The sequence below is a fragment of the Ceratotherium simum genome, chromosome 3 (assembly GCF_057802395.1).
Source record: "Ceratotherium simum simum isolate JZ-2026a chromosome 3, ASM5780239v1, whole genome shotgun sequence".
NCBI classification, from domain to species: domain Eukaryota; kingdom Metazoa; phylum Chordata; class Mammalia; order Perissodactyla; family Rhinocerotidae; genus Ceratotherium; species Ceratotherium simum.
Window position 1 is genome coordinate 37,483,125 of NC_141902.1, and position 12,656 is coordinate 37,495,780.

Consider the following 12,656-nt stretch of genomic DNA (forward strand, 5'->3'; position numbering starts at 1 on the left):
ATACACCAACAAAATTCTGGTGTTTAACGGGTCTCTCACTCGACTCAGAGCTTAGAGCCAGGAGCACCTGCATGGAATTTATACCGCATAAAGGTGCGGCACCGCGGCAGCCATAGGAAAAACTACAACTCCCATTACGCACCGCGACCGCCTGTATTAAAACCGGGATAAACTACAAGCCCCAGAATTCCTTGGGCGCGAGGCGCGAGTACGGAGGAGAGGAGGGGCGTGGCCACGTCGTCCGCGCGGGACCGTTAAATTTGAAACTTGGCGGCTAGGGATGAGGGCTTGAGGTGGCCGGTTTGTGAGGGAGTCTGGTGCGTGCTTTTGTCCGGGAACACCCTCTGGTCGCTTCAGTGCCTCTAAGGGCAGGTGGCAGAAGGAGGCCCAGACGGTCTGCGGCCCTGAGGAAAGGCCCGCGGCAGGACGAGGGCCTGAGCCGGGAATGCAGGATGGCGGCGATGAAGAAGGAAGGGGGTGCCCTGAGGTAGGTATGGGAGAAGGGCTGTTGGGAGCTGGGCCCGGCAGGTGACAGAGGCTCCGCTCAGAACAGTCAAGGAGAGGATGGGCACGGTCAGGAGCGGAGCAGGCCTGGCCAGAGCCTCCCCACTGTTGGAGTTGGACGCGAGGGGTGGAGGTGTAGACGCAGGGTGAGCACCGACCTCCATGGGGCGAGGCCCGTGCGAATCTTGCTGCCTCCAGCTTCAGAGCAGAGGAGGCCGCGGGACCCCGGTGGGACAAAGAGCTTGGAATTTGTCGTGTGGCCTGTGTATCTCAGCTCAGCCATTTGCTAGCCATTTGACCTTGAACACATCTCAGGATGGAAAAGGCCGTTATTCCTGCTACCTTGCCGAGTTCTGGGAGAATTCAAAGCATATGTAAAGTAACTGTCCCCAAATAAGTGCCCGACACGTGGTGGGTGCTATCATTATGCCAATAACGTAGTTAGAAATCTAAAAAGCCCTTCTATGCATGCTTGCTGCTGCTTCTTACATAAACACATGTCAGCTCTTCTAGGTTGGAATTTTGTAGGCGTCTTCATTACGGGGTACACAGTGCTTAGATAAATGCCATGTCACGAGCTCTTTAATTCATGCAACAAATATTTATTGACCACCTACTAAGCGCTAGGTGCAGCAAATCAACAAAAGGCACAAAAATCCCTACCCTCTTGAAGCTTAACTTCTGGATGGGATGAGGGTAGGGGCGACAGACAATAAACAAAATAAATAAACTAAAAGTTAGACGGGGGTCAGTACTACAAAAAATAAAACAGGAGGAGGCTGGTTGGTACCATTTTAGATAGTTTTGAACAGGAGGCCTCACTGAGAAGGTGTCATTTGGGTCAAGACTTGAAGGAAACTCAAGAGCTAGTCATGCATGTATCTGGGGGAAGTGCAAAGGCTAGAGGGTTTGACTGATTATGGTTGAAAGTCATTGGAAGGTTTTGAGCAGAGAAAAGACATGATCTCACTTGATTTTAAATGGGATCTTCATGGCTGCAGTGTTGAAAAGGCTAAAGGCAGAAAAGGATGGAAGCAAAGGAGACCAGTTAAAAGGTTATTGAAATCATCCAGGCAAGAGAACATGGTGGCCTGAGCCAGGCCGGAAACAGTGGAGATGGTGAGAAGAGGTTGATTTCTGGGTATATTTTGAAGATAGAGCCAACAGGATTCACTGAGTGACTGGGGAGGTATGAGAGGGGTGTCAAGGTTGGCAGTAAGATTTTTTGGCTTGAGCAACTGGGAAAATGAAATTGCCATTTATTTGAGATGAGGGAAGACTGTGGGAGGAGCAGGTCTGGGAGGAGGAAGGAAAAGGAGAGAGAGAGCAGAGCCAGGTCGGTGTGGGAAATTTAACTGAGGTAGTTTAATTGCTATTTTAAGAGCAAGAGAACAAATTGAGATGAACTCAACAAACGTTTATTCAGTGCTTACTAATGTGAGATTCTGTATTAGACCATGGGGATACAAAAATGCATAACATGACCTTATTATATTTACAGGATTCACACAATATAGTTAAAAAGATGTGAGTAGTTACAACCTAAATTATTAATGACTTGCACTTCACTTTCTTGAAGCGAGTTTTCAGCTCTCGTCTAGACTGAGGTCACACATAACTTTCACTTTATTTTGATTAGTGGCTATCTATCTCTCTGTTTAAACCCAGAGGTAATGTCTCTCGTCTAGAAGTAGGCTTCTATCTGACCATTGCAGAGTCTGTAGTTCAGAATACATACCCCATATGGTGATTGCCTCCAAAAAAGTTGTGGGGATTCCCCCCATAGGCTTGATAGAATTGGGGGAGCCAGTTGTGACCTATATATGAAAACTTCAGTTTTAAATCCTCAGTTGAAACATGGGGTGTTAGTCTGACAAATATTTTGCTTAAATTGCTTTAATTGTTTACATTAAACTAGATGATGCTTTCAGTGGTAGGCATAGAACTGCTTTTGGTCTACTTTGCCAAATTTATAATACTTTTTTCCTTTCTTTTCTTCCTGCCTTAAACTTTATTCTTATAGTACTGTCCACAATACCCTTGTCACTTTCTCGCTTCATTAGGCAACACTACAGCCATAAACTTGGAAACCAGGTCACAGAAAGGCTCCGAAGCTTAGAAGTATAATAACACTACTAATGTGCCAGCCCTCCATATTCAGCCCAAAGATCATGAATAATCGTTTATCTGAAAAACATTTGCAATAATCTAGTGACATAATAACTCAATGTTGGTATGAGATTTACTTTCATTTCCCTCTTCACAGTGAAGCCATGTCTCTGGAGGGAGATGAATGGGAGCTGAGTAAAGAAAACGTACAACCCTTGAGGCAGGGGCGGATCATGTCCACACTTCAAGGAGCATTGGCCCAGCAAGACTCTGCCTGTAACACTACTCTTCAGCAGCAGAAACGGTGTGTAGAACGGTGGGGTTCCAACTGTCATCACACATCCCCAACTGTGGTAGATAATGTGGGTGTGAATCCATGTGGGATGGCATAAGGAGTACTCTTCAAAATTGGTAGGATAAGAATCTGTTCCTTGCCTGCTTTCTCATCACATGACAGCTATCTAAAAATCTCAAGTATGATTAAGAACAAGAACTATAGGATTTCATTTCATTGTGGAGCAGCCAAACTCTTATGTCAATAGAAATACATCTTATACAGGGGGCAGTGATAAGCAAAGTAAAGCAAGTATCATATTACAATAGTTCCCAAAAGTATTATGTCATTCTGGATCCCTAGACAGAATTAACTCTTTGATAGTAATCAAGTAGAGAAATTGCTTTCTTGCACTGTGTGTACTGAGGGAGAGTAAATCTGCTATCTTTTATGTGTACTCAATTATTAACTTTCTAGGAAAGTATTTTTGAGAAGATGTCAAAAAGAAATAGTGGTCTCCAAAGAAAATGTAAACCTCAGAGAAATTGAATTTATACTAGAAAGTTTCTCAATAATGGTTTAACAAACTGTGGATAAAGAAAAGCTGAAAAAGGGCCGGCCCCGTGGCTTAGCAGTTAAGTGCGCGCGCTCCGCTGCTGGCGGCCTGGGTTCGATCCTGGGCGTGCACCGACGCACTGCTTCTCCGGCCGTGCTGAGGCTGCATCCCACATACAGCAACTAGAAAGATGTGCTTCTGTGACATACAACTATCTACTGGGGCTTTGGGGGAAAAAAAAAAAAAAAAGTAATTACATATTTTTAAAAAAAAAGCTGAAAAATACTACATTATTCAAATGGACCTATAGAACTGGCTCTCCTTTGACTTATACATGTTTTGATAAATACACATTTTTCAAAAAAGTAAACTGAAGTATCAGTTTCTACTCGCCATCTCTGACAAAAAAATTCTACTATCATAGGCAAATTATTATAATTTTGGGCTATGATGTAATGAATATCCTTTTTCATCTCATTGGATCTTTAAAAGCATTGAGTTTTATGGTTTTGTTTCAGAGACGGTGGTGTTCTGTTCTCAACTCTTCTTCCTGGCTTCTATGACATTGTACTAGTTTTTCCACTTCTTTAACTACTCTTTCTTTTTTTGTGTTGGCTTTCTACTGCTTTTAACCTAAGTCTCTATTCTTTGCCCTCTGTTCTTCTTCCATATTCAAATTTTCCAGAATTTTTTAACTACTGTTTACATCTCTTTTTTTATTTTTTTTTATTTTATTTTTTTTTAATTTTTTGTTTATTGCAGTAACATTGGTTTATAACATTGTAAAAATTTCAGGTGTACATCATTGTACTTCTATTTCTGCATGGACTACATCATGTTCACCACCAAAATACTAATTACAACCCATCACCACACACATGTACCGAATTATCCCTTTCACCCTCCTCCCTCCCCCCTTCCCCTCTGGTAACCACCAATCCAATCTCTGTCCCTATGTGTTTGTTTATTGTTGTTATTATCTACTACTTAATGAAGGAAATCATATGGTATTTGACCTTCTCCCTCTGACTTATTTCACTTTGCATTATACCCTCAATGTCCATCCATGTTGTCACAAATGCCTGGATTTCATCGTTTCTTATGGCTGAGTAGTATTCCATTGTGTATATATACCACAGCTTCTTTATCCATTCTTCCCTTGATGGGCACTTAGGTTGCTTCCAAGTCTTGGCTATTGTGAATAACGCTGCAAGAACACAGGGGTGCATGTACCTTTGCAAATTGGTGTTTTCAAGTTCTTTGGATAAATACCCAACAGTGGAATAGCTGGATCATATGGTAGTTCTATCCTTGATTTTTTGAGGAATCTCCATACTGTTTTCCATAGTGGCTGCACCAGTTTGCACTCCCACCAGCAGTGTATGAGAGTTCCCTTCTCTCCACATCCTCTCCAACACATATTGTTTTCTGTCTTGTTAATTATAGCCATTCTGACGGGCGTGAGGTGATATCTCATTGTAGTTTTGATTTGCATTTCCCTGATAGTGATTTTGAACATCTTTTCATGTGTCTGTTGGCCATCTGTATATCTTCTTTGGAGAAATGTCTGTTCAGGTCTTTTGCCCATTTTTTAATTGGGTTGGTAGTTTTTTTGTTGAGATGCATGAGTTCTTTATATATTTTGGAGATTAAGCCCTTATCAGATGTATGGTTTGCAAATATCTTCTCCCAATTGTTAGGTTGTCTTTTCGTTTTGTTGATGGTTTCCTTTGCTGTGCAGAAGCTTTTAGTTTGATGTAGTCCCATTTGTTTATTTTTTCTATTGTTTCTCTTGCCCGGTCAGATGTGGTGTTTGAAAAGATGTTGCTAAGACCGATGTCGAAGAGCGTACTGCCTATGTTTTCTTCTAGAAGTTTCATAGTTTCAGGTCTTACATTCAAGTCTTTAATCCATTTGGAGTTAATTTTTGTGTATGGTGTAAGGTAAGGGTCTACTTTCATTTTTTTGCATGTGGCTATCCAGTTTTCCCAACACCATTTGTTGAAGAGACTTTCTTTTCCCCATTGTATGTTCTTGGCTCCTTTGTCAAAGATTAGCTGACCATAGATGTGTGGGTTTATTTCTGGGCTTTCGATTCTATTCCATTGATCTGTGTGTCTGTTTTTGTGCCAGTACCATGCTGTTTTGGTTACTATAGCTTTGTAGTATATTTTGAAATCAGGGAGTGTGATACCTCCAGCTTTGTTCTTTTTTCTCAGGATTCCTTTAGCTATTCGGAGTCTTTTGTTGTTCCATATAAATTTTAGGATTCTTTGTTCTATTTCTGTGAAAAATGTTGTTGGAACTTTGATAGGGATTGCATTGAATCTATAGATGGCTTTAGGAAGTATGGACATCTTAACTATGTTAATTCTTCCAATCCAAGAGCACGGAATATCTTTCCATTTCTTTGCGTCTTCTTCAATTTCTTTCAGAAATGTTTTATAGTTTTCGGTGTACAGATCTTTCACCTCTTTGGTTAAGTTTATTCCTAGGTATTTTATTCTTTTTGTTGCAATTGTAAATGGGATGGTGTTCTTAATTTCTCTTTCTGCTACTTCGTTGTTAGTGTACAGAAATGCAACTGATTTTTGTACGTTGATGTTGTATCCTGCAACTTTCCCATATTCGTTTATTACTTCTAAAAGTTTTCTGGTGGATTCTTTAGGGTTTTCTATATACAAAATCATGTCATCTGCAAATAGTGACAGTTTCACTTCTTCCTTTCCAATTTGGATCCCTTTTATTTCTTTCTCTTGCCTGAGTGCTCTGGCTAGGACTTCCAATACTATGTTAAATAGGAGTGGTGAGAGTGGGCATCCTTGTCTGGTTCCTGTTCTTAGAGGGATAGCTTTCAGTTTTTCACCATTGAGGATGATATTAGCTGTGGGTTTGTCATATATGGTCTTTATTATGTTGAGGTACTTTCCTTCTATACCCATTTTATTCAGAGTTTTTATCATAAATGGATGCTGTATCTTGTCAAATGCTTTCTCTGCATCTATTGAGATGATCATGTGATTTTGTTCTTCATTTTATTAATGTGGTGTATTACGTTGATTGATTTGCGAATGTTAAACCATCCCTGCATACCTGGAATAAATCCCACTTGATCATGGTGTATAATCTTTTTAACGTATTGTTGTATGCGATTTGCTAGTATTTTGTTGAGGATTTTCGCATCGATGTTCATCAGTGATATTGGCCTGTAATTTTCTTTTTTTGTGTTGTCCTTGTCTGGTTTTGGTATCAGGGTAATGTCAGCTTCAGAATGAGTTAGGAGCTTCCCCCTCCTCAATTTTTTGGAAGAGTTTGAGAAGGATAGGTATTAAGTCTTCTTTGAATGTTTGGTAGAATTCACCAGGGAAGCCGTCTGGTCCTGGACTTTTATTTTTGGGGAGGTTTGTGATTACTGTTTCGATCTCCTTACTGGTGATTGGTCTATTCAAATTCTCTACTTCTTCTTGATCCAGTTTTGGAAGGTTGTATGATTCTAAGAATTTATCCATTTCCTCCAGATTGTCGAATTGGTTGGCATGTAGCTTTTCATAGTATTCTCTTATAATCTTTTGTATTTCTGAGGTGTCTGTTGTAACCTCTCCTCTTTCATTTCTGATTTTACTTATTTGTGCCTTCTCTCTTTTTTTCTTGGTGAGTCTAGCTAAAGGTTTGTCTATTTTGTTGATCTTTTCAAAGAACCAGCTCTTGGTTTTATTAATTTTTTCTATTGTTTTTTTGGTCTCTATTTCATTTATTTCTGCTCTGATTTTTATTATTTCCCTTCTACTGATTTTGGGCTTTGTTTGTTCTTCTTTTTCCAGTTCCTTTAGGTGCATTGTTAGATTGTTTATTTGAGATTTTTCTTGTTTGGTGAGATAGGCCTGTATCGCTATATACTTCCCTCTTAGAACCGCTTTTGCTGTATCCCATAAATTCTGGCATGTAGTATTTTTATTTTCATTTGTCTCCAGGTATTTTTTGATTTCTTCTTTGATTTCTTCGTTAACCCAGTCGTTGTTCAGTAGCATTTTGTTTAATCTCCATGTATTTGTGGCTTTTCTGATTTTCTTCCTATAGTTGATTTCTAGTTTCATACCGTTGTGGTCAGAAAAGATGCTTGGTATTATTTCGATCTTCTTAAATTTATGGAGACTTGTTTTGTGGCCTAATATGTGATCAATCCTGGAGAATGTTCCATGTGCATTTGAAAAGAACGTGTATTCTTCGGTTTTTGGATGGAATGCTCTGTATATATCTACTAGGTCCATCTGTTCTAGTGTGTCGTTTAAGGCCAATGTTTCCTTATTGATCTTCTGTTTGGATGATCTATCCATTGGTGTAAGTGGAGTGTTAAAGTCCCCTACTATTATTGTGTTACTGTCTATTTCTGTTTTTATGTCTGTTAATAATTGCTTTATATATTTAGGTGCACCTACATTGGGTGCGTAGATATTTATAAGTGTTATATCCTCTTGTTGGATTGTTCCCTTGATCATTATGTAATGCCCTTCTTTGTCTCTTTTTACAGTTTTTGTTTTAAAGTCTATTTTATCTGATATGAGTACTGCTACCCCAGCTTTCTTTTCATTGCCATTTGCATGGAGTATCTTTTTCCATCCCTTCACTTTCAGTTTGTGAGTGTCTTTAGGTCTGAAGTGTGTCTCTTGTATGCAGCATATATATGGGTCTTGTTGTTTTATCCAGTCAGCCACCCTATGCCTTTTAATTGGAGCATTTAGTCCATTGACGTTTAAAGTAGCTATTGATAAGTATGTACTTACCGCCATTTTTTAACTTTTTTTTTTCCCCCCTCAGTGTTTTAGTAGTCCTTCTCTGTTCCTTACTTCTTCTATACAGAATTGATGGTCACTTTAGTTTGACCTCTGTCTGAAAGCTGTACTCTTTAACTCCCCTCCTCCCTCCTTTTATGTTTTTGATATCATATCTAACCTCTTTATTGTGCATTTGTATCCATTACGTTCTAATCATGGAAATAGATAATTTTTCCTATTTGTGGTCTTCTCTTTTCCCCTTAAATCAGTCCCTTTAACATTTCTTGTAGCACTGGTTTCTTGGTGACAAACTCCTTTGATTTTTGCTTATCTGGGAAAATTTTGATCTCTCCTTCCATTTTGAATGATAACTTTGCTGGGTAGAGTATTCTTGGCTGTAAGTTTTTTCCTTTTAGCACTTTAAATATATCGTGCCATTCTCTTCTAGCCTGTAAGGTTTCTGCTGAGAAGTCAGCTGATAGCCTTATGGGGTTTCCTTTGTATGTGACTTGACTTTCTCTTGCGGCTTTTAGGATTCTCTCTTTATCTTTGATTCTGGACATTTTGATTATGATGTGTCTTGGTGTGGGCCTCTTTGGGTTTATCTTGTTTGGGGCTCTCTGTGCTTCCTGTGCCTGGATGTCTGTTTCCTTCCTTAGGTTAGGGAAGTTTTCATCTATTATTTCTTGAAATAGATTCTCTGCCCCCTTGTCTCGCTCTTCTCCTTCCGGGACACCTATAACACAGATGTTAGTGCGCTTGATGTTGTCCCAGAGGTCCCTTAGACTGTCCTCACTCTTTTTAATTCTTTTCTCTTTTACCTGTTCACCTTGGGTAATTTCTTCTAGTCTTTCGTCCAGCTCACAGATCCGTTCTTCTGTATCCTCTACTCTGCTTTTGAGTCCCTCTAATGAATTTTTCATTTCCAGTATTGTATTCTTCATTTCTGATTGGTTCTTTTTTATATCTTCCATTTCTTTGTTGACATTCTCACTGAGTTCATCTATTCTTCTCCCCAGATCAGTGAGCATCCTTAACACTCTTAGTTTGAACTCTCTGTCAGGTAGGTTGCTCATTTCTGTTTCACTTAGTTCCTTTTCTGGGGTTTTGTCCTGTTCCCTTACTTGGAATGTATTCTTTTGCCTCCTCATTTTGCCTCTTTCCCTGTGCTTGTGTCTACGTATTAGGTAGGTCAGCTACATCTCCTGCTCTTGGATAGGTGACCTTATGTAAGTGATGCCTTAGGAGGCTTCCAGTGTGCTTCCCTCAGTTTTCAATGTTCCAGCGGTGGCCCCTATGTGGGCTACGTGTGTCCCTCTATTGTGGCCTGTTAGCTCTCCCTATAGGTGCCCAGGGAGGCTGAGTTATGCTCCTGGCCAGCTGTTGTAATGCTCAGCTGCTTGTAGTTGTTGTGGGCCCTTCAGTCTCTTTATCAGGTGTGGGGAGCCCCAGCACAGTTGGCTGTAAGTTCTAATACCACATTTGTGTTGCAGTATTTCTTTTAACTGAGTAGGCCCCCAGCGTGGCAGGTTGTTAGGCTCAGGGCCTTACAATTGCTGTAAGCCTCTAGCCTATTAGATCTCTTGTCAGCTCTCTGAGGATTGCAGCTGGGTGGGGCTGGCCTCAGGCACAGGAGCACCCAATTGTTTCAGGCTTTGGAAGGTGAGGCAAACCTCCTATGTGGGTCTTTGAGAAGCCCAAGTCTTCTGCAGCTGACAAGCCCTGTTGCCCACAGATCCACACACACAGTCAACACAGTCCTGCCCCGTGTGAGCGCCCCGACCTCCCCAAGCGGACCCAGTCTCTCCACGGCGGGAGCCCCACACACTCTGCCACCGCCCTACACTCTCCACCCGCTCCTTGTGCACACCCTGCCCGCTCAAGTCGGCTCAGTTGCCAGGCTGCGGACAATCCAGTCTCCAATCTATGCAGGCCCACACGTTGCCTGAGGGCTTGTTGTTGGGTGGGGCCAGTCTCTAGGGTGGGCTGCCTGCCCTGGCTGAGCTGGATTAAATCGGTGCTCTAGCGGGTGGAGCAGACCCTGGGCTAGCAGGCCTCAGGGAGAACTCCAATGGCGTCTGTGTCAGCACACCCACACTAGGCCACAACAATGGCCGCCGCCAATGTCCCAGTCCCTGGAGAGGTCTCACCCCTCACCGAGATGCACTCAGGGCCTATTAGGTGAGTCTCTTGTCACCAAAGCACTGTGCACCTTTCTTTCTGGTGATTTTAGGATGCTTTCTGGAACAGGTGAGTTTGCGCGTGGGCCCTTTAAGAGCCAGTTTTAGTTTCTTCGTGAACCGGGTTTTCTGGGGGTACTCCCCAATGCTTTAGTAGCAGGCAAAGTCAGATATTACGCTGCTGGTGTCGATTGTGCTGGGTCCACAAAATGCCCACAGCGGGGGCGCTTCCCGGCTCAGGGCCCCGCGCCTCCAGGGAGGCTGCGTACCTGTGAGCTGCTCCCGGCGGCCGTGAAGCTGGCGGCTTGTGAAGGCGGCGTTTTTCCTCTCCAGAAGGGAGTCTCTGCCTCTTCCACCCCAGCTAGGACTGTCCGCTGCTGCAGGAGTTCCTCTCATCCAGTTTTCAGTTCTGTCTCAAGGGTCATTTTTCCACGAGTAGTTGTAAATTGGATGTGTCCACGGGAGGAGGTGAGCTCAGGGTCTGCCTATGCCGCCATCTTGACTCCGCCTCACCTACATCTCTTACTTGCCTTCTAAATGTCTTTTTATCTACCAGTAACATATAATTAGATAAATGTTTCACTGATATATTAGATACTGAATCTCTTCTCTCATAATTGACCTTCCTTTTTCTACTCCATTTTGGTTACTGGTACCGAAACTCACCTGAGTGACCTTACTTACTGCTTTCTCACCCTAATTTTATTTAGTCATTTACTAAAGATTTTTTTTAAGTATAATTTACATGCAGTGAAATGCTCAGCTTTTTAAGCATACTATTTAATCAGTTTTCACATGCATTTCAAAACACAGTACATTTTTATTACCTCAGAAAGTCCTCTCATGCCCCTTCCCAATTAATCTTCTTCCCCTCCCTCACAAAGCAACCAGTGATCAGATTTTTCTATCACCATAGGTTACTTTTGCCTATTCTAGAATTTTATATAAATGGAATCATACAATTCTTTCACTTAGCATTTTTTTTTAGGCTTTTTCATGTTGCATGAATCAGTATATTGTTCCTTTTTGTTACTGAGTAGTATTCCATTTGCTTATCCATTCATCAATTGATAGACATTTAGATTCTTTCCAGTTTTGTGCTTTATGAATAAAGCTGCTATGGACATTCTTGTACAAGGCTTTTTGTGGACATAGATTTGCATTTCTCTTGGAATAGAAATGCTGGATCATAGAATAAATGTATGTTTAACTTTTTAAGAAACTGGCAGTTTTCCAGAGAGGTAGCATTTTACACTGCTACCAGCAATGTATGAAAGTCTGTTTGCTCCAAATCCACTCCAGTATTTGTTGTTGTCAATCTTTTTTCATTTTAGCCATTCTGGCAGGTATGTAATAGTATCTTGTTATGGTTTTACTTCCCATTTGTCTGCTGACTAATAATGGTGAGCACTTTTTCACATGCTTATTGGCCTTTTATATATTTTCTTTTGTGGTGTATTTGCCCAGATATTTTGCCTAGTTTTAAAGTTGGATTGCAGCAGTTCTTTATATAATCTGTATATAAGTCCTTTATCAAATATATGTGTGGCAAGTATTTTCTCCCAGTCCATGGCTGTCTATTTTCTTGGTATTTTTTGATAAGCAGAAGTTTTTAATTTTGATGAAGTTTAGTTAATTGGTGTTTTTCTTTTATGGTTAGTGCTTTTTGTGTCTTCTCTAGAAGATCTTTGCCCAGTCCAAAATTGCAAAGATATTCTGCTGTGTTTTCTTCTAGTAGCTTTGTTTTAGCTTTTATATTTGGGTCTATGATTCATCTTAAATTTATCCTTGTGTATGGTGTGAGGTTGGAGTAGAAGTTCTCCACCACCCCCCGCCCCCACTATGGATATATTGTCGTTCTGCCTCCATTTGTTGAAGAAAATTTTTTTTCTTTCTCCATTGAATTGCTTTGGGGCCTTGTCAAAAATCATTTGATTGTGTATATGTGGATTATCTCTGGACTGTATTCTGTTCTATTGATCTAATTGTCTATCCTCTCATCAGTTACACATTGTTTTGATTAGCTTTATATAGTAAGTCTTGAAGCCGGGTAGAGTGAGTTCTCCAACTTCTGTTGTTCTTTTTCAAAATTGTTTTGGCTATTCTTGGTCCTTTGCCTTTCCAAACAAATTTTAAAATCATTTTGTCAGTTTCTAGAAAAGAGCCTGCTGGGAATTTGGTTGGTTGTGTTGAATCTATGGATAAATTTGGAGAATTGCTGATTTTTATCAGTAGTATCTTGGATTTTATTTTTTCACCAT

The 12,656-nt window shown here is 40.8% G+C and overlaps 1 protein-coding gene across 2 annotated transcripts in view; it reads left to right on the forward strand.

Moving 5' to 3' along the window:
• Positions 1-266: 266 nt before the first annotated feature.
• BUB1B (BUB1 mitotic checkpoint serine/threonine kinase B) overlaps positions 267-12,656 on the forward strand; it is a 56,875-nt gene continuing 44,485 nt past the window's right edge. Inside the window, exons 1-2 of one of the 2 annotated variants that reach the window (XM_004421406.3) lie at positions 267-487; positions 2,771-2,917. In XM_004421406.3, coding sequence (XP_004421463.2) covers positions 453-487; positions 2,771-2,917 — 182 coding nt within the window. In that variant the 5' untranslated portion in view covers positions 267-452. Of the gene's footprint in view, positions 488-2,770; positions 2,918-10,310; positions 10,397-12,656 lie in introns of those variants that run through there. The other variant, XM_087425091.1, reaches the window with a different exon arrangement.